The 23,394-nt window shown below is 35.0% G+C and overlaps 1 protein-coding gene across 1 annotated transcript in view; it reads left to right on the top strand.

Moving 5' to 3' along the window:
• LOC106136518 (paired box protein Pax-5) overlaps positions 1 to 17,393 on the top strand; it is a 62,543-nt gene extending 45,150 nt beyond the window's left edge. The window contains exons 5-11 of the mRNA XM_013337089.2: positions 3,682 to 3,787; positions 4,306 to 4,480; positions 6,776 to 6,861; positions 8,507 to 8,657; positions 11,954 to 12,088; positions 13,858 to 13,966; positions 17,337 to 17,393. Coding sequence (XP_013192543.2) covers positions 3,682 to 3,787; positions 4,306 to 4,480; positions 6,776 to 6,861; positions 8,507 to 8,657; positions 11,954 to 12,088; positions 13,858 to 13,966; position 17,337 — 763 coding nt within the window. The 3' untranslated portion in view covers positions 17,338 to 17,393. The remainder of the gene's footprint in view (positions 1 to 3,681; positions 3,788 to 4,305; positions 4,481 to 6,775; positions 6,862 to 8,506; positions 8,658 to 11,953; positions 12,089 to 13,857; positions 13,967 to 17,336) is intronic.
• Positions 17,394 to 23,394: the final 6,001 nt, after the last annotated feature.

The following is a 23,394-nucleotide window of genomic DNA, read 5'->3' as shown; positions in this document are numbered from 1 at the left end:
TCTGTTCTTTTTTATAATTATTGTCATTATTCAAGTTTAATCTAGCCTTTTTTATAATTTGAATCTTACAATGTACCTGCAGAAAGACAAGCAACTGACACACTGTATTTGAGTAGGTATATCTTTGTTTAGTTTACCAAACCATATGAAATCTAATTTTGAAAACAGTTTTTCCAAAACATCAACTCGAACTCATCCCTTCACCCAAATACCAAAACACGGAGAGTCAATTCGAAAATCATTCAGAAGGGCGACACGACGGCTACACGGGACGGACACGTGATCGGCACGTGACCGTGATGTGTCCCGGAACGCGGATCGTGGCTGCATTATCGATAAATAGAAATCTATTTGAGTGGAAGTGAGAATTGCGTGGAGTACTTAAGAGTGGCTATGAATGTCTTACTTTATGGATTCTTGGCGATATTGATGACCGTTCCATTTAAATTGATGATTGTCTACGGTGTTGTAGTTATCACGTCAATTTGATACTTGGTACTGAACGCAACAATTAAATTTTCAAAGATTCAATATATAAATGGTCTGTGTTAAATCAGGTTTACAAGACTTAGTGTTTAGAGTGGAACTGTATTCGAAGGCAGACTGTAGTAAAATAATAATAAAAAAAGTTGGAAGCAAAGAAATCTAGAAGATTATAGTCAAAAGACAGCATCATATATAATATTCACTTTTGAAAAATATGTAAAAAAGTAAAAGGTTTCCATTGACGAAGCTGCTGGCAACAACTATTGATATTCTACTATCAAACTATTTTATTCCTCAATATCAATCAAAACTTGCCCCAATAAGTAAAAATTGAAAAACACAATCATAAAATGGGGCAAAAGAGTTCATGAATAAAAAAAAATGCTAGCTTGTAAAAAAGCCAAGACACTTTTAATCGAGGGCCCACCGGGTAATTGAAGCTATAACTCTGGCAACCCCACTTTGACATTTGATTTTTTTTTTGGCGCGAAATAATTTGTCCTCTTGCATAATGACGGGTATTTTTTCCAGGGGAAAATGTGTCAACGCGCGAATAAGAGCAATTTCTTTCGGACTGATAGGCAGTTGTTTTGGTGTATTTTAAATGGAAATTGGCTTAGTGACGTCAGATGGAAATAATATAAGTAACAGCATTTTTTTTATATTTAAACAAATTTAAGTTATTTTACGTTGAATCCATGACATTAGACTATTGCATTTAAAATATTAGTATAGATAAATTAAAGTTACTTCTCATATAATTTCATGTAAAATATTGTTGTCAAAACAATTTATTAAGTATTAAAGGTACGTACATAGTACAAAGTATAATAATAAAAAAATATGTAATTATTTAGTTTGGTAATTTATCCAAACGTTTATGGCAAAATATAACAATCTGTTACAACAATTTTCATCAAACAATTTTTTTTATTTTATTTAAGTCGATGTTTTTCATATAGAAATACTTGCATTTTTTCCCTTCGGATATAAATCAAAAATATTGCCGTGTAAGTAAAAATAATTTTATTATTCTTTACCAGCCAAGTACCTACACTTGGCTGGTAAAGAATAATAAAATTTGCGGATGAAACATGACTGTACTGAACCCTTCCGGATGCGGTTATAATCATAACCCAGGGTTTTGCCGCGGACGTCGGCCCGGAAGTGAATTTCGCAATGAATAGTAAATATTATTTACTTTTATTGCTCACAACATTTTTTGTAACAACGTATTCAGTAGGAAACGTTAAATTTTGCAGAATAATTTTATTATGTAAACTATACAAAATTAAACAAAGATTTTAAGTAGTTAGATATGCAAATAATAATTCAGTAAGTATTTTACATATATTGTGTAGGTACCTGTGTATTTTAATTATTGTATTAAAAGTAATATTGTGTATTTTTCTACAAATATATCAAATAACTGAACCGATTTTGTTGCCCCATCAGTTAAAAAATCTATTGACAGATCCTGTCACTTTAAATTTCATTAAAACCAGACGGTGCGAAAATTAACATGTTACAAACTTAAATACAAAAAATGTATTTTCGCGACAAGTTGATATTAAATACCACATACTTAAATTTTTTGACATTAATTTGTCAAAAAAATAAAGAATATGTTTTTTTTGTTTTGAAATCAGAACTGGATGTTTCCATTCCTGTACTGTTTTTGCATTGGGAACTGTAAGACACCTTCGCCTACCGGCGCGATCATCTCTTTGTTATTTTATTTTGAATAATCATTTTGTTTTGCATCGTTCCCGCCAACTCGGTTGACAGTTCATTTGCCGCCATGATGGATAGTGGCGCGCTCTAGCGGTGAAATATTGCCAGCTTGCTCAGGGTTGACATATGCAAAAATTGTTTCGCAAAGTTATCAAAAAGGTTAGTTCGTAATAGAGTCATCAGTTCAGTTAGGGGTCGCGTGATGGATGGCTTCAGTCTGTGTATTGTTAATAATGTTTATTATGAAAAAGATATTTGGAGATGGTAATAATTTATTATCTTCTTCATGGTTTAGATGCATATCTCGTCGGCAAACTGACATGATATATTAATAATACTTATAAGTATTTATCAAAATAAGTACATTTTTATGTAATGGCGATGAAATATTTATTATTTTCTAAAATCGAGATATTTACAATAGTGTACCTACCTATTAAGTATGTGTTTAGCCTTTTATAAGACATAATGATTTAAAAAGGGTTTCCTAAACTTTTTCAACTGCTTTAAATCTTTAAAAAATCAAACAACAGTTATGTTAAAACTTAGTATTTCCTTACTTAAGAAGATAAAATTCTAAACAAGAGACCCAAAAAAGCAAAGAAAACAATAAATAGCTATACACTCGATATTGATCTCTCGAACTTTAAATTGGCAATTTGCGCAATATAATTACCATATAACGCAACAATTATAATAACCAATGACAAGACTATTCCATTACTAACCCCAAAAAAGTTAACCGCACACTCAGCTACAAAAAGTCGCGGAGTGCCGCGACTTTCCGTTGTCGATAAATCATGAGCCACGTGGCCTAACATCCTTTTGCAATATAACGAGCGGCCGCAGCGATTTGCTACGCTTCCGATGCGCATTGTCTACATTTTAAGAGTAAAAAATCGACGCGTGTGTAAAGAATTTAGTGGCAAATTACTTTGAGTCTGATATCACATATAAAATTTTTACATACGTATTAGTCACGTCTATATCCCATGCGGGGTAGGCAGAGCCAACAGTCAGAAAAGAAGAGTGAAAAGCCACGTTCAGTTTTATGGCTTTGTAATGAAATTGAGATCCAAGTAGTGACAAAAAAAGAAATGAAAAATAAATGTCATAACATCATGCGTAACATCTTCATAACTAGAGGCCGCCCGTGACTTCGTCCGCATGGAAACCCTATCAATCCCTCGGGAACTTCGGGATAAAAAGTAACCTATATGTTATTCTGGGTCTTCTGCTACCTACATACCAAATTTCATCGTAATCAGTACCATAGTTTTTTCGAGAAAGCGTAACAAACATCCATACTGACATTTTATAATATTAGTAGGATGTATATTCCTACTGAATATGTATTTTTTATAGGCAATAAAGATAATTCGTATCGTATTGTATTGTTAATGTAGAAAACAATTCTTTAACTGGGAATGATGGAGCTCATGACAATCTCTATTCCCACAGGATTGTACGCAACAAAGCAGCTGAGAAAGCGAAGCATGCGCATAACCAGCAACAGCAGCAGCAACAGGAACAGGAGATCAGCTCGGCGCAGGGCAGCGTCGTCTCTGTGAGTTCATCAAATCTTCTTTCTTGATATTTCTTTTATACGAGTAAATTCAATTTGTTTTTCATTATTATAGAACATTTCAAACATCTCTTAATAATTATTTTTCGGTTTCACAAACTTTTGTTTCCGTTTTTTTATGGCATATACATACATACATAAAATCAGGTCTATATCCATTCCGGGGTAGACAGAGCCAACAGTCTTCAAAAGACTGAGGCCACGTTCAGCTGTTTGGCTTAATGAAAGAATTGAGATTCAAATAGTTACAGGTTACTAGCCCATCGCTTAAAAAAATCCCAAGTTTATAAGGGAATTGTCCTTAGTCGCCTTTTACGACATCCATGGGAGCGAGATGGCCATTCCATCTCGTTCCCATGGATTTTGTAAATTTGTTTTTATTAGTGCCATATTTCCTATTCTTTTTTTTTTTGGTGCCGGCAACCACACGCAACATCCTGTCTGCAAACTTTGTTGAATAAAATACCTAATCAAAATTATTTACATTCCCTCCCACCCAGGTCATAACCCATGCAGGCAACGCTCCGGGCACAACAGCTGTGTTATCCCCCACTACAGAACAGCATGTAACCAACACAGGCAGCTACAGCATCAACGGCATCCTGGGAATCGAACAGGTGGACGGTCTGCATAATGGCACCACGGGTTTGAAGAGGAAACGGCATGAGGACCAAGGTATATTTATTTGTTTATTTATATATTGTTCCGTCAATTACCGTACAATTATACCGAAAAAAAATCGCGTAGTTTGTAGGCCCTAACATACATATTTGACGGCCTCTGTGGCGCAGCGGTAGTACGCTTGTCTGTGACACCAGAGGTCCCGGGTTCGAATCAGGGCATGATGAGAGAAGAACTTTTTCTGATTGGCCTGGGTTTTGGATGTTTATCTATATTTAAGTATTTGTTATAAAATATAGTATCGTTGAGTTAGTATCTCGTAACACAAGTCTCGAACTTACTTCGAGGCGAGGAATCCGTGTAATTTGTCAAAAAAAAGAATTTAAACCGAAAAATCGCGTAGTTTGTATGCCCTAATATACATATAATATATATAGACACGTCTTTATGCTTCTTGCTGGGTAGACAGAGCCAACAGTCTCGAAGAGACTGAAAGGCTTTGGCCCTAAAGTTATTTATGAATCCCACAGTATACTACTAGATACTAAATACATATGCATACATAGATTTACGCTAATCATGAAATGTTCGTTTTGAAACCTGACCGGCTATTGCTATTTTATATTAAAAAAATCGTTTATACTCATACAATTATTATATTTATATGAATGCGGGGTAGACGGAACCAGCAGTCTTGCAAGATTGACAGGCCACGTTAGTTGTTACGCTTAAATAACTAACTTTTTCATAGACTTAAATCACTTCCAAAATCGATACCTATTACTCGTAATAATAGCTCAGTAACTCCTAAACTTTGTACCTGTAAATCTTCTCTAGACCCTGTGGGGGTAACTCAAACTCTATTCTACATATAGCGTAGAAAACTTGTAAGTAATGTTAGAACGGCAATACTTGTGGAGTCCCCATAGAGTATCATGCCGGGGAGATACTAGTAAGGTTGGATTTTATCGAGTATCGATGTCGATAAACAGTTTTGAGACGGCGGTATTAAATTTTTTTTGGCACCATGTTAACTTGTGGAATGCAATACCTATTACTTATTTCAGTTCCAGTGGCGAAAAAATTGGCATAATATTGTCTAAAGTCAAAGTTAATTAGTTAATTCACACAAATATCAAGCAATGACTAATTGTTTTTATAAGAAAAGTTGTATATGTGAATTAATTACCTTTTAAAATTTCTTAACAACAACTAGATGTTCTCTTCTTTCCTTTTTAGATTGAAAACTCTCTCAGATTATGCACCATAAGGTTTATTTGTTAAGCACTCATTGAGAAAAGATGGATAAGGTCCCAATTTTAAGAAAGCCCTTAAATTTAACAGTATATCAATAGAGACTGTATAATATACATAGTCTATAACAAATTTCAATAGTAAATTTGCAAATAAAATAGGAACTCTACATTTTTAAACAAAAATGGAATGCTTTTAAAAATCACAAAACATTAAAAATAACTTTTTATCGATAACCTTATCGACTTACACCCCATCCCTACCATCCTTTCAGAGGGCGCAGTGTGCGGAACCGCTAAGATTTACTGAGCTATTAAATTTACTGCACTCACTCTGTTTTATTATTATGACTGCCAAAACCTACTGGCATGTTAATTTCTGATCTCTCTTTACTCTATTTCTAAACCTTTTCCTCCCTCTCTTTTTCATGTCGTAAAAGGTGACTTGGGGATAGGCTTATAAACTTGGCCAAACAGCTGAACGTGGCCTATCAGTATTTTCAAGACTGTTGGCTCTGTTTACCCCGCAAGGGATATAGACGTGATTGTATGTATGTATGTGTAGAATAAAACCACTCCACGTCTATCCCACGAATTTTGTAAAAGACGACTAAGGGATTGGCTTACGAACTTGGGATTCCTCTTGTAAGCAACCTGTCACTATTTAAATCCGAATTCCATCATGGCCTCGGTGGGATTCGAATCTGTGCCTTTTTGCGCCACACGCATTTTAACCTTACCGATTCGACCATCGACGCTCAAATGTTTTGTTAATGCTATGATCAGTATTATTATATTACATACATACATACATATGATCACGTCCATATCCCCAGCGGGGTAGACAGAGCCACCAGTCTTGAAAAGACTGATAGGCCACGCTCAGCTGTTTGGCTTTGTGTTAGAATTGAGATTCAAATAGTGACAGGTTGCTAGTCCATCGCCTAAAAGAGGAATCCCAAGTTTATAAGCCTATCCCTTAGTCGCTTTTTACGACATCCGTGGGGAAGAGATGGAGTGGTCCTATTGTTTTTTGTAATGGTGCCGGGAACCACACGGCACTATATTATATTAATTGCATTTATTTTGTTCACAGACGAAAATCGGGATTTCAATAGTCATTCAGAAGATGACGTGAAGAGACAAAGGAGTCACTATAATGGAGACCAGATATACTCTAACGTGAGTCACTTGTACACTTACCAAATATCGTATTTTACAAAAATAACCACATTCAATGTCTGACCCCTTGCCCAGAAAAACTTCTGTGGAGGGTGCATTGGGAACAAGCAAAGATGAGAGAGATTCAATGACTAACATATAAAAAAAAGCTGAAAGTACAGGTATTAAGAATCTTGGGTACTTACTTACTTATCTATACTAATATTATAAAGCTGAAGAGTTTGTTTGTTTGAACGCGCTTATCTCAGAAACTACTGGGTCGGTAAATTATTTTTGCGTTGAATAGACCATTTATCGAGGAAGGCTAAGGCTATATAACATCACGCTGCAACTATAAGAAGCGAAGAAATAATGGAGAATGTGAAAAAAAACGGGGAAAATTATTCCTCGTAAAGCCTTTGTTCCTCCTGAAGATGTTGCCTGCCTGTGCCAAATAATATCAATATCAGTCTAGTATTTATTTTGAGTTTATTTACTACAAACAAAAATGAGTTCACTTCTATCATAGGTATTCTTTTTTTTCATAATTATTATAAATATTGGTAATTAGTATATGTATATATATTCCTTTTGAAGCGTCATCACTTATGAGAGATTTAAAAAAAATTCAAAAGATAGTAAACATATTGTTTAGTTTCATACGCAACCAATTTAACACACTATATAACAACGAGGAAAATATACAAAATAAAGCTATAATAAATCGTGAACCGACGCTAACTACCTACTCGTTAACGATTAATTGAAAACACGTGTGATTCGGCGCGAATTGGCGGGTTAACCTGCGCCATCTTGTCCCCTGAATAATGGCGGCGGTTCCGCCATTTTGTGCCGTAGACAACGGGAGCATAGATTACATTGTAACAATAAACTAGTCTAAGTTATCTCATCCGGGGACGGAAATGTATCGTATGTTGTCGTGTAATTTGTAGGTAAGTTATGTTTTTGACAAATACACATAGCCAAGCCAAATAGCTGAACGTGGCCTATCAGTCTTTTCAAGACTGTTGGCTCTGTCTACTTCGCAAGGGATATAGACGTGATTATATGTATGTATGTATTTACATAGCTTACAGAGATGATAAAGATCTTTATCATACATGTATGTACATTATTAGTATTAAAAAATTAGTATCAATAAAGTCTAATCCAACCTATAATTATACCATACCGGTGCGCATAAGCATTATAAATCGATTTCTTTTTTTCAAAATAAGATTTTCCAAACTGTGTAATGTAAGTTAAATTAAAATATTTACTTATAATAGTGTTGTCATGTCACATTCACCAGTATTTATCATTTGTTTGGTTTTATATATTTCGAACTAGGTAGCTGTGCCCGCGACTTCTTCCGCGTGGATTTTGGGCATCATTAAAGCCCTCAAGGATGAATAATTTTCCCCGTTTTTTTCACATATTCCATTATTTCTTTGCTCCTTATAGTTGCAGCGTGATGTTATATAGCCTAAAGCCTTTCTCGAAAAATGGTCTGTTCAACGCAAAAATAATTTTTCAATTCGAACCAGTAGTTTCTGAGATAAGCGCGTTCAAACAAACAAACTCTTCAGCTTTATAATATTAGTATAGCTTAATTGATCATAACAAAGTGAACGAACGAATGTACCAACAAATGACGTCATTACAGCTTTGGTCATCGTCGAAATGGAGTCTCAAGGACGAATACAAACTGCTCTCCGAGTTGGGCGGGGCGGCGGGCGGCGCGACCGGCTACTATGAAAACTTGTTTGACGCTCCGTACGAACACGCCGCCCATCCGCACTACACGCCTCATTCTGGTATGTTATTTTTATATGTATCTTTATTAAAGGCCGCCCGCGACTTTGTCCGCATGGAAACACTATCAATCCCGCGGGAACTCCGGGAAAAATAGCCTATATGTTATTCTAGGTCCTCGGCTGCCACATACCAAATTTCATCATATTCGGTTGAGTAGTTTTTGCGTGAAAGAGTAACAAACGTCCATATTGACATACTCACAAACTTTCGCATTTATAATATTAGTAGGATTATCTAACTAGCTTGTACTAGCAGCTACGTCCGCGCGAAGCGAACGTAGCGCTACCTACAAAAGAATACAGGTTTTGCGCAAATACAGCGGGAATTATATTATATTATTATATTACCTGGATGAAAAGGTTTGGTTTCATTGCAAAAGTTGCGAAGGTTAGATGGGTGTCGCTTTGTGTAAAAACCTGACTCACTTACTCCATGATCCATGGTCAAAGGCATACCCCGGGCTCCTCTCCAGAGTGGTGAGGATGCAACCGGGACTAAAACCAGGAGGTACAATTGTCGGTTAATTAAAAAATTAACTTAGACACTATCAGTGTACATATACATACATATAGTCACGTCTATATCCCTTGCGTGGTAGACAGAGCCAACAGTCTTGAAAAGACAGATAGGCGACGTTCATCTTTTTGTCAAGACAAATATTTGAATCTATTTAAATATTTGAATTACTATTTGACTCTCAATTAGAATTGATTTAAATAGTGACAGGTTGCTAGCCCATCGCCCAAAAGAAGAATCCAAAGTTTATAAGCCTAATCGCCTTTTACGACATCCATAGGAAAGAGAAAGAGTGGTCCTATTCTTTTTTTATTGATGCCGGGAACCACATAATACTTATGGTCGTAAATATCATACATACATACATACATAAAATCACGCCTCTTTCCCGGAGGGGTAGGCAGAGACTACCTCTTTCCACTTGCCAAGATCTCTGCATACCTCCTTTGCTTCATCCACATTCATAACTCTCTTCATGCAAGCTCGGCCGTTTCAGGTACTCTTGACCTGACCCTTTACCAGGACGTCCTTAATTTGATCAAGATACGTTCGTCTAGGTCATCCCACGTTCGTCAAATATCATTTATGTATTATGCCGGGAACCACACGGCACCCTATCAGTGTGATTGGTACCTATAATCATAGCGACCTTTGCTAGGCTCGCTCGTGACTCCACAGCGGATATCAAAACCATAATTTGCATTTCCATCATCAAATAAGTCGACAATATTTGTTATGCACTGAAAAACTGCGGTGTCGCAGGCGCAGTATGATTAGTTAACTGTTCTCAAGAGTTACTGAGTTATTTGCTTGCGGTTATGTCAACTAATAATACTTACCTATAAACGACCAAAGTATATTTGTTTCTCAATTCTATCATTAAGTGCCGTGTGGTTCCCGGCACCAATACAAAAAAGAATACGATCACTCCATCTCTTTCCCATGGATGTCGTAAAAGGCGACTAAGGGATAGACTTACAAACTTGGGATTATTTTTCAGGCTAGCAACCTGTCACTATTTGAATCTCAATTCTATCATCAAGCCAAACAGCTGAACGTGGCCTATCAGTCTTTCCAAGACTGTCGGCTCTGTCTACCGCGCAAAGGATACAAACGTAACTATAACATACCTATGTATGTAAAAAATATACCTACCTAATGAGAGAAGAAATATACCGAAAAGGCGAGACCGCAAAACGTTTGCTAGCGAGATATAGTATTACAGACTCGGATTACTGAGAGGGCGCCCGGGTCTCCATTCACAAGAGGATGTGGTCGGGATGGGTCGCTGACCGGTACAGATCAGGTGGTCCATTGTTGACATACGGTAGAATAGAATAGAATAGATTTATATTCAAAATTGGATACAAGGTATCACTAATTGACGTCACAATAATCATATTGGTGCTGAACGAAAGAAAGAAACATGTTTATTTGCGACTAGCTACGCCCGCGACTTCATCCGCGTGGAATAGTTATTTAAGGGCATCATTTAAGCCCTCTAGGATGAATAACTTTCTATTTATTTTTTTTTATTTTTTTCAACGACCGTGTAAATAAATTGATTGTAATTTAATTAATACCTTTACCTAAGATTATCAGTCGGCCGTTTGTAAAGTGTATTTGTCGATAATTTTCCATTTTTCGAAAGGATCGCTTCAATTTCTGACGATGACTGCATTCATAGACTAATTTAAATAAAATTATAATCATAATACACTTTTGAATCTTTAAACCTAATATAACTAAACGCAATCGATATTACCGTTGACGGCCTCTGTGGCGCAGCGGTAGTACGCTTGTTTGTGACATCGGAGGTCCCGGGTTCGAATCCCGGCCAGGGCATGATGAGAAAAGAACTTTTTCTGATTGGCCTGGGTCTTGGATGTTTATCTATATAAGTATTTATTATAAAATATAGTATCGTTGAGTTCGTATCTCGTAACACAAGTCTCGAACTTACTTCGAGGGTAACTCAATCAGTGTAATTTGTCCCGTATATATTTATTTATTTTATATTGAAAATCCCAGATTCCCATGTGATAATAGCAGGAACAAAACGCATACCCATTATAAGTTGACCACAACTGTTTGCGGTGGGCCTGGCTTGGGAAGGTATCATGTTTTACATCGCTCAAGTGTTAATTGACAGTCATTTCATATTAATGGCTGGTTTATTGATCACAATTTATAAAGTGTTTTTTTTTTCAAACGATGCGATTCGTGTGACGTTGTGTATAGAATTGATTTTTATTCTGGTCTATAAGCTCATATGATTTAATGGTTCTAAGTATATTAAATAAAAAAAGAAGAAAGCGTCAATGAACCAAAATCTCAATTGAGAAATCGCCTTAATCAGTTAAAATACCAAAATCCAGTCAAAATGTCCAGACAGAACAACAGGACCGCATTATAAAATACATACATACTTATAGTCACGTCTTGCGGGGCAGACAGAGCCATCAGTTTTGAAAAGACTGAAAGGCCACGTTCAGGTGATTGGCTTAATGATAATGATAGTATTGAGATTCAAATAGTGCCAGGTTTCTAGCACATCGCCTAAAAATAGAACGCCTTTTACGACATTCAGGGGAAGAGATGGATGGAGTGGTCCTATTCTTTATTGGATTGGTGCCGGGAACCACACAGCGCTGTATATATAAAAAAAAGTTTTTTTTTTTTACAATCTTCCAATTGACAGTTAAACAATTGCGTACGATGGCACACGACGACGCATCACATAAATTAAAAAATCTATTAATAATGTTCTTGTCCACAGCCACCAATGATTCAACTGGTTCTAACGGTGGTGCTGGTGGAGAACCACCTTCGGCCGCCGCCAGTCCTGACGCGGCAGCCCTGGTGGTACTTCAACCACCAGCGCCGCCGTATCCGCCGTATGCGCATTATGATGGTAAGTTATTTATTTAAACTTCATTGCACGAAATACAAATGTATAGCACAATTGGCTGACTTAATGCTAGAAGCATTATCTACCAGTCGACCATTGGGTCTATATGTAGCTATGTGATAGATAAATAATTTGTGCCGTGTATACTTTATAAAAGGACCACTATTATATCTTTCCCATGGTTGTCCTAAAAAGTGACTAAGGGACGGTCTTATAAACTTGGGATGCCTCTTGTAGGCGATGCACTAGCAACCTGTCACTATTTATCTCAATTCCATCATTTAACCATACAGCTGAAAGAAAATGGTAATTTTTATTTATTTTCAATACAATATATTACTAAACTTTACAATTTAAAATGAGAAAATGTTCATTTTCCCTTATGTCTGAATTAAAGTAAAAGCCAGCAATTGAATCCCCCATTCACGATTCGCGAACAATAAAGACATCACGGCGAGATAAAACAATGAAAACAAAAAAAAATAACAAAAGTGGCCAAACAGAAAAACAGTCAAGAATCACGATAAAAAAACGCCAATGACTCTACGAAAGCTTTCGACAAAGTCGAGCACGCCACTTCGAGGCACTTCGGGGGAAATCTAATTTTCTCCTTGGACCGTCTTTCTACTCGTTGTTATAACATCATAAAATTCATAGAGAACCACAGAGTTTTCGCACTTATGCATATCAAAGGGAGATGCTAAAATGGGGTACCGCAAGGGCGTAGCTTGGGGACGCTTCTCTTTATGATTTTGGTCTTTAATCTACCGCAATCTGCTTATCCCGGGCGGGGGGCGAGGGGTGGCAGACATCTTTAATAGCTCATTCGGGGCTCTATGCAAATAATTTTAGAGGGGTGGGGGAGGGGTGGAAAATCATACGGGCTTTGTCTGGGACGGGTAACGAAGCGAGACACGAGTCTGTGATGCGACAGAAGTGGATCGGAGTACTTCAAACGGGTTTGTAGGCTTATTTCGGTTATAAATATTAAACTGTCACTCAGGGAGTGGGAGGTATTCAGGAGTGGTTACGCGTATAAAGCTCGTTATGTTGCGTGGGGCGGTGTTAGGTGTGTCTCATCTACTTAATCTTGAGAGGCGTTTCGGTGTTGTTATATTAAAACATTGGCATTTAATCGTGCAAATATATTTAAAAAATAACTTTGAATTTATAGTTTTATTATTAACAGAAAAAAATTATTTTATTCGTAAAAATATTTTCGAAACAACTTGACTTATTTTGATAAAATTTGGTAAAGAAATCTTATGATATTCTTTAATTTATTATACCAGATATAATTCATTCATTCATTCAAATAATCACGTCTATATCCCATGCGGGGTAAACAGAGTAATCACGTCTATATCCCTTGCGGGGTAGACAGAGCCAACGGTCTTGAAATAATGATGGCCACGTTGGTCGTAATGATAGGATTGAGATTTTAATAGTGACAGGTTAAAAGCCCATCGCCTAAAAGAAAAATCCCAAGTTTATAAGCCTATCCCTTTAGTCGTTTTACGACATCCATGGAAAAAGGATGTAGTGGTCCTATTATTTTTTCTATTGGTGCCGGTAGCCACACAGCACAATAAATAATACAATATAATAAGATGTAATATCAGAAGAAATATAGTCCCCCTTATTATTGCAAATGATAATATTACTTTCTCTAACAATTCCGTATTTCCTACAGCTCTCTTCACTGTTATACTTTGGTGCATATCTATTAAGCTCACTTTCAGTTGTTCAATTTACTTTTTCATAAATTTCAGGCACGACAACACTAGCCAGTGAATACGCGTACGCAGCTCCCTACTCCCAGTACTCGCCGTACGGAGGGCCGTACACGCACTCCGCCGCTACGGGGCTGCTGACCAAGTGGTAAGTATTTGTATCAAATGAGTATTTATTTAGTTTCTTTATACTTCGATCAAGTGAGACTTACTTGACTTAAGGTCCTATGTCCCCTAGCTGGGGCAGAGGGCATCCACAGTGCGTCGCCATCCCGCTCGGTCTTGAGCTTCGCGTTTTACTTCGATCAAGTAGATATATAAAAAAAAAACCTTTATTTTGATATAAGTTCAAATTTTAACGAAAGGTCGGAGTGGGAAGACCTAGACGAACGTATCTTGATCAAATTAAGGACGTCCTGGTAAAGGGTCAGGTCAAAAGGTCCTGAAACCGCCGAGCTTTCATGAAGAGAGTTATGGATGTGGATGAAGCGAAGGTAGTATGCAGAGATCGTGTCAAGTGGAAAGAGGTAGTCGCTGCCTACCCCTCCGGGAAAGAGGCGTGATTTTATGTATGTATGTATTGTATTTAACATTAAATTTATCACGTGAAAAAACTATTTTTTTTTCATGTATGTTCACTTCAAACAAATTATAGATACAATAAGTCTATAATAAAAATTATATATTTTCTCGAAAATAAGTAATTAATTACTTTGAACAAATAAAAATTGATGAGCAAATACATGCATTCAATTTAAAACTTTAATTTTTGCACGAAGGGAGTTATGAATGTGGATGAAACGAAAGAAGTATTCAGGGATCGTGATGTGAAAAGATGTATGTCTCCTTCAGGTAACATGCTTTATTTTATGTATGTATGTACGTATATACATTTAATTCAGCCTTAAAATTACACACAGACCATAGCCAAGACAGAATCGCTCACCGTACAACCACAAGAGTCAGTTGGATTTTCCATTTTAAACGATCGGACCATTTAACGACCACTGAGAGACGAATGGCGTTGCGTGTGGAATAAATCTGCGCGTTTTATCACGGTCCACCTCAGGGAGGTGTGTTAGCACCTGCCCTTACATTTGTTTATGGGTCTTTAAACGAGTTTAATTACGAAAATCAACACTTACACAATTATTTGTCTGTCCATCTACAAATAGGCTGTTGATTTTATGTATATCACACTTTTTGGAGTATTTTTTCCGGTTATATATATAATACTAGAGGCCGCCCGCGACTTCGCCCGCGTGGAATCATTCCCGCGGGAACTACGAGATAAAAAGTGGCCTTTATGTTATTCTGGGTCTTCAGCTAGCAGCTGCAGCTTCAGCTACCTACATACCAAATTTCATCGTAATCGGTTCAGTAGTTTGCGTGAAAGAGTAACAAACATCCATACGGACATACTCACAAACTTTCGCATTAATAATATTAGTAGGATTTGTGTGTCTTTACCGTTTAAAAGCTTTTTCTTCTTAAAGAGCTTTCGAATCTCGAGCGATAATCGATTGGCGAATAATTAAAATGTCAAATATTTAAGCATACTTAATACAATTAACCCCGAAAATAAACGGTTCAATAAATAAATAAATTCGGGACAAATTACACAGATTGAGTTAGTCTCCAAGTTAGTTCGAGACTTATGTTACCAGATACCTACCTACTCAACGAATCACTATATAATAGAGGTAAAATTTAATTCATAAAATACTTCAAAAATCTCTTTAAAAATAAAATTGAAATCTATCACAATGTATCATAAATCTTCTACATCAACAAGCAATATATTTGACTGACAAAATACTTACTTTACGAGATCATCAAATGTACTTACTTCCCATCAAACTGCCTAGTCTCAAAGGTGACACTTCAAAGCCTCGGGATAAACAGAAAATCATCCCTCAAGCAAAGGATTTTGAAATCTATAGCTCATATTTTTGGTTTCTTTAAAGTCGAGTTTTAGAGATTTATCTTAAGACTTATCATTATTCTTGATTTCAATTCTGGTAACAAAAATGTTCATCGTATCTTCCTGTGCTCATTATAAAAGTCAATCATGAAAAAGACTTATAAAATTGGGATCTTTACACATACATACACATAGTCACGTCTATATCCCTTGCGGGGTAGACAGAGCCAACAGTTTTGAAATTACTGAAGCCCACGTGCAGCTGTATGGCTTAATTGCGGAATTAAGATTCAAATAGTGACAGGTTACCAGCCCATCGCTACAAAAAGAATCTTTTACGACATCCATGATGTGGAGCGGTTCGTTCTATGCTATAATAGTGCCAGGAACTACACGACACATTTGTGATCTTTGTGTCTGTTTTAAGATTTTCAACATTGAGCCATTCAACTTTATAGTCGGCCTTAGAGTCCTAGAGTATTGGTTTTGTCTCTTCTCCGTAAGAAGTCAAGACATGACATTTATTTATTTAAAACTTTATTACAAAAAACAAAATGTACAAAAGGCGGACTTAATGCCGTTTGGCATTCTCTATCAGTCAACCAGCTGACCAAACAGAAAAACTAAAAGTTAGTGGTGCAATAACGAGCACATGCATACTGAAAAATACATACATTACATGACATTAGTTTTTTTTTTACATTCATAAAACAATACCATCTCTACTAGATTGTAAATCAACATATTTTTTTTTAATTCGTGCCCTCGAATTCAAGTCTCCGATAAAAAAAAAAACACAATTCGCAAACTGATTAAAATCCAAATTAACTTATCATTTCTAACAACAAAAATTCACTAGAGACGTCCAAATTAATTTGAACGAAAAGCAACTCCGCAGTGGGCAATTCTTTCGCACACTCGATCCCTGACTCCCCGAGGACTCTAAACAAAGGGCGGGGAAGTCCCTCAGGACTCCACGTGACTTACAGGGCATTAAATTTAAGTGATTCTATTGCTTTTAAAGTTCCTCTCGCTGTGATTTCTGGTCCTATTAGGGGAATGTAGCTGTGTCGACCCTTTTGAGTCCCTTGACAAAAAGAGAGGTCATTATTTTATGTTACTACGTAGGTACACCTTCTTCCTCGTGGCTTTAGTCCCGGTTGCATCCTCACCACTCTGGAGAGGAGTCCTTTGTAAGCCTTTGACCATAGATCCTTGATTGGGCGAGTCAGGTTTTTCACTACCCCGCAAGTAATATAGACGTGACTGTATGTATTAGTTACGATTTACTACAAACACCAAATACATATCAGTCATGGTAATTTATTTTACTAATACAAAAAAGAATAGGACCACTCCATCTCTTTCCCATGGATGTCGTAAAAGGCGACTAAGGGATAGGCTTACAAACTTGGGATTCTTTTTTGGGATTTTTGCTAGCGCAACCTGTCACTATTTGAATCTCAATTCTATCATTAAGCCAAATAGCTGAACGAAGCCATTCAGTCTTTTTAAGACTGTTGGCTCTGGCTATCCCGCAAGGGATATAGACGTGACCATATGTATGTATTACCTACTTTTAATCTTTTTTCAGATATCAACGGACGCCGTGCGAGCAATAGCTGTCGGCGAGACACAACGAACAAAATTAAGTGATAAAGGACACTTATAAGCAAATCCCGGTGAGAATTATAGTTAAAAAATAAAAAGAAAATCTCCAAGTGCAGATAAGTTGCTTTCAAAGAACTATATATTTTTCATCTTATCCCCTTTATTTGGTCAGTAACTTTGCTTTCTCTTAATGTAAAAAAAATTACATTTAATTTTTAAATGTTCTTCTTCATTTTATACTCATTATTGTTAAATTAAATGAACGAGAGAGCCAAAGTGTTGATCACCAAATTGGTAAGTTGTATATAATGTAATATTAAATGAAATTTAATGTACTTAATACATTTTAATGTCATTCCTAGACATAAGTATGTTCATGTATGTTTCTTTTACCTCAATTATAGTTACAAAATAGCCTTTTAATTTTATAAACTTAATATATTAATATTAGATTTCTCGAGACTTATTTTTTTCTTAAGCTGTCAATGCACAACGTGTTAGATGTCTGTCTATTTTATTAAAATTCGTTATTGTGAATGAGTCGTAGAGTTATTATGAAGACCGTTATTGTAGTAAGTATTTTTCGTATAAATTACATTGATTTTGCAAATTAATTAAATTAAGATCTGCGTCATAGATTATTGAAAATGTTATTCAAACACATTGAAAAAAAACTGCACATAAAAATAAATTATGACGAGAATTATGTTTAATATCTACGTCACAAAACACAAAAATAAAATCACGCGACGCTATCAGTCAAAAACAGCGAAAAGTCTTAATCGCGCAAGCAAAGATTTCACGGATGAAGCATAGATATATACAACCTCCTCCTTACAAAAATGGAAGTTTTCACAAAAGTACCGATCAGATTTTGATGAAAATTTACAGTTGAATAGCATTAACATCGAATTGCACAGGTATGATTCTAAATGGAGGCAAAGTCGCAGGCAAAATCAAATATAAATATGAAAAAAATAAAATACAAATCAAATAAGAATTATAAGACTTTTCAACCATTATTATAAATTATTGAGCGATTTGCAGTAACTCTACGACATAATATAATTAACGTAACTTATTTTTTATTGTTATAATTTTATTATTAGCTGTATATTTTGAAATGCTTGAGTACATAACCCTCTTTTTGCAGTTGGGTAAAAATGCAAGTCAACAATTAGTGTACTTAGGTTTATTTGAAATTACTCTTGAGATTACTATGATTTTTTTTTACTTTTATAAAAAGTGTTAGTTCTAGTTACACATACAGTATTGATAAAAATATTATTTTATTATGTGCTGTATGATATAAATTATTAATATATACAATTTGATATGTTCAAAACTGTTTTAGAATATTATTTTTTTTTATATCTTATCGGTTCCGTCCATTATTTTTATTATATTATTGGTGTAATAACGTATATTATTATTATTTTTTTGTAAATATTGCCTGCATATATCTTGCCGCGTTTTCTGTAGCCAACATAGTGTGAAACATATAATTTAAACAAACAACATACAGTTTAGAGAAACGCCAAAGAATATGATGTCTTTCAAACCAGTGTTTTTGTATGATTTATGAAGCAATAATATGTCACCAAAGATACAAAAGTGGGCCTCTGTATGTTACAATGGCATGCATTAAATAAAAATAATGATATATAACTATAAAAAAAGATTTTTGTATGTCACATATTATTCCCTAAATATCATTAAACATACTTTCTATGAAGTTGGTCGGTTTATATACTTAATCTATGAAAATTGTAAAAAGTTAGTTGTAACATAGGTCAATTACTTGATTTACGCAAAAAGTAAATTATTTTACTCTAATAATATTGTTTTAATAATATTATTCTTAATTATTAGGTATTATGACAATATCCCTATAGAATATTTTGATCGTACTGATTAAGTAAATTTTAATTGTTTTTTTAATATCCATGTCAAAAAAGAATGTACATTATACATTATTTTAAATACCCGTCGAAACCGTCGCCGGCTGTGAATTTATTTTTATGACTTTAATAATATATCTAATAAATTAATAACATTTTTTTTATCAAAGACCTACCAGAAAAGCAGTAAATACTTATTATTAAAGTACAATAATTTTCAACTGTGTCTGGTATAACCTGCATTTTAGACTGTATTTTCAAATATAAGTTTATTTTTTATTTTGTAACTAAATGTTTGTTTTTTTTAATGTGGGTAAATAATAAAAATCTTTACTATTTCAATTTTGTAAAACAATGATTAAATTAATTATCTGTATTATTTAATGTTCTCTTTAAAGAACGTTAATAGTAAAATTATTATTTCTAGAACATGACAGAGGCCCATTGTAAAATCTCAATTTTATCTACTTTTATTTCTATTATTTTCTTATTTATTAAAAGCTTTTATTTGTAAAAGCGGGAGCTTTTATTCATAAAAGCATATCGAGATAAGTGATACATCACGTCATTGTAATAATAGATCGATTACTTATAAAATTGTTTAATTTGTAATAAGTATTTTTAAGGGCGACGCACCAGTAAGAAATAAAGGCATATGAATTTATAAAAACCTTTGTTTTTTTTTTCAACTTTTATATAATAAGACATGAAACAACTTTCCATATAAATCTTAAAAATTCCATATAAACCTGGCTATATACTGATTTTCGGCTCTTCTCAACGGAGGACGGAACCGGGACGCTTGGAGAATGACAAAAATTATTTGGATTTAAATCACCAAGACCGGTAAAAATTTTCAAGCAGGCAGATGACCGTAAAATTTTGGATCAATCAATTATTAGATGCATGCATACTTAAAACACACTAAGTATAACCCTTCCGAGATAGACAAAGTCAATATGCACAAGACTCTTGACAACTTTTGGTTGGTCAGCTGATTAATTAAATTAAGGTCCAGAGAGGTCTAAAAAAAGAATCTCAATTTTAAAGCATTTCCATGAGTTCAAATCATCCAAACACCATACTGAAATAGTCTTAGCGTATCCTGAGTAGGTAAAGTTTACAAAATGTAACATTCTATTAGGTTAGCAGCATACACTTGTCAATGATTAGCAGATTATTTCTCTCTAGCTAACAGTACAACCTATTTTATTACACACCTACTTAAATCAGAAAACAAAAAAAGAAAAGTCACCTGTCACAAAATTAAAACAGTGTAATAGACATGCACACAATATTTTGTGAAAATGAAAAATTACAGCAATAAATAACAAAGAAACATTTTGCCATCATGTAGCAGTGATAGATGAAATTTCAATAAATGTTGCCAATACTATGAATCCTAATAATTTCAACATTATAGAAGATGTCAAACTACCAAAAATATTAGCCGTGTGTCACAGAGGCACTCAAACTAACAAGGACGATACTCCAAATAGCTCCACTCATTCTACAAAATCTGATACCACCTCTCCTCGTTATAACGCATCTGAAGAGTCTTCGGTAAAAATCTTTGAATATAATCAAATAGTACAAGATACGGATCACCCTGAAATTATTACTATCATCAAAGACACTTTTTCTGAAGAAATACACGACCATTCAAATAATACATCGCAAGACCGTTCATCAAACAGGTACAAATACTGCAGAGAAGTCATCAAGCCTTTTCTAAAAGATTACTCATTAGAATGCCAAGCGTCAGATGATGAAATAGTGAAAGAAGTATTAGAATCAGTGCAAAAAGATTTTCCCGACTTTCAAGCATGTTTTAAGAAAGACGATTGTAGTAGCAATAAAGACGAACCAAACAAAACAAAAAACAATCAGAAAAGTGGCGGTAAAAGTATTTTGGTTTGTGATAAAGTAAAGGCACAGTCTTCCAATAAGTCTGATAGCGGTAGTTCATTGTTACCTACTGTTCTGTGTCCATCAAACAGTGATAAATTTGAACCAAAAAAGGGTAAAAGCGCTACTAACATAAGTTTTACGAGTATGGATACGAAAGATGATGATTATAATGACCCATACGATCCTTGTAAAAAACCTAAATGTGTAAAAGAGATTCCTTCAAGATGTCCAGAAGAAATTAAACTTTGTAAAAAGCCTAAAGAGGGACCTAAAGTACCTCCGGCTCCTTTCTGCTCTGAAGACAATGGCCCACCTTGTACTCGACAATTGACAACAGGCTGTGAGAGTGCGGAAGATTTAAAGGAATTAGCCAAACAAAGAAAAAAAGGTTGTAATGAAAGCCCAAGCGAAAGTAAGGCTGATCTTTTACCTCCACCTTCCAGCCCTCCTGAACAAAAGAGTATAATGGCTGCACATTGCGAAGCTTTTGAAACTGTCAAACAAGCCGCTTCTATAGCTCTAGATAAAGTTTGTCAGGTGACTAAAGAAACTGTTCACTTGATAAGAACTGAAAGTGCAAGGCATTTAGGAAATATTAGAGCTTCAAAAGAGGAATGCCAAGATACATGTGACACTCCACCACCGCCGCCGCCTAAAAAGAAAGATCCGTGTGAAGTGGCAAATGTCCTGAGTAAGAGCAAAATACTCGAAAACATAGAGAGGCTAGAAACTTACGATGCCGAGGATTTGTTGCATAAAATGGTTGAAAAAATGGAGTCCACAATATCCCTGATAAGCGAACACGTGGATTTCGATGCAATAGCCAATATTTTGAAAAACGAGGATAATTCTTATGACAAACCAACATCGCCACCTCAGAAAATTAAACTCGTTCCTTCGCGGCATTCTAGACCAGATATAGTTCAACCGACTGTGCAAGATAGTATACACGATAGTATACAAGCAAATCTTAACAGTGCTAATAATGTATTCACAGCTATTAAAAGCAAAATATTCTCTATTTTCTCTGAGGTTAAAAAAGAAAGTGAGAACTCAGAAGATATTGGAAATGCCGAAGATGATGAGAACTAAATAATAACAATGCAATGAATAAATAATTGACACGTAATCTTATTTTATTTATTAATAATAACTTCTATCTTCGGTGTTATTTTTGAACTAGCTTTTCAGGTGTAGTATGATTGCTTAGGAAAATATCTGTCAACGATTGACAGATTCATAAGTTACATATACCACAGATGAATTGTATAGGTACATCTTTGTTAACGTTACGATAATATCAGAACTATTTATAAACTTAAAGTAATAAAAGTTTATATTGATCTTCTTAAAATCATTAAGTATGTGATTGATCTTTGAGAATTAATCTTTTTGGATAAACTCCGGAACTACTGAACCGATCTATATATTCATCACAGATGAAAAAATATATATACAGATAATTAATAAAAATTATCCCATTACATGAAGATTTTCATATAATTATCTCGCAGAACTGTGATAAATTGTGGATGAAGCGAAAGAAGATGATGTTTTGGAAAGTAATGGGCGTTTTTTTTTTTGGTATGTATGTAGTATAAAAATACGTATAAAAATTAAAATCACAGCAACAGAACCTCCGGCAGGATGAAATATAAAGAAAGATTTAATTAGATAAAAAAAATAACAAGATAAAAGGCAAAAGTCAAACAGGCCGTGAAGAAAAATTCTGAAAGACATCTGTCACTTGTTCAAACAACAAAGATCAAAATAATCGCATTCACACAAACAAGCAATGATAAATTAAACCCATTTACAATGTCAGACAAACATTCCTGTGGTAAGAATTGTGGGAACAGACCAGGGCTGAACATTCCCTGTGTCCCGGAGGAAAACAGTAAAGATGGTGGTGGTAAGACTAAGCCGAGTTGCCCGTGCAGCAATCCAGTGGGCTGCTGTGAACCAAAAACAAAGAAAAATTAACATCACACAAACAATTTTGTAAGTTTTCGTGTCAAAATCTCAATTGTAGCGACTAAGGTAATTAACATTGGATTCCCCTCGGCTTGTCACTATTTGAATCTCAATTCTATCATTTTGCCGTACGGCTGAACGTGGCCTTTCAGTCTTTTCAATATTGTTGACTCTGTCTACTCCTCAAGGGATATAGACGTCATTATATGTGTGTATGTATGTTTCTTCTTCCAGTACCCAACATTCCAATAGACC

Source organism: Amyelois transitella, chromosome 25, assembly GCF_032362555.1.
Source record: "Amyelois transitella isolate CPQ chromosome 25, ilAmyTran1.1, whole genome shotgun sequence".
NCBI classification, from domain to species: domain Eukaryota; kingdom Metazoa; phylum Arthropoda; class Insecta; order Lepidoptera; family Pyralidae; genus Amyelois; species Amyelois transitella.
Note: the sequence above shows the minus strand (reverse complement) of the source record. Positions and strands in the feature narration are given on the sequence as shown.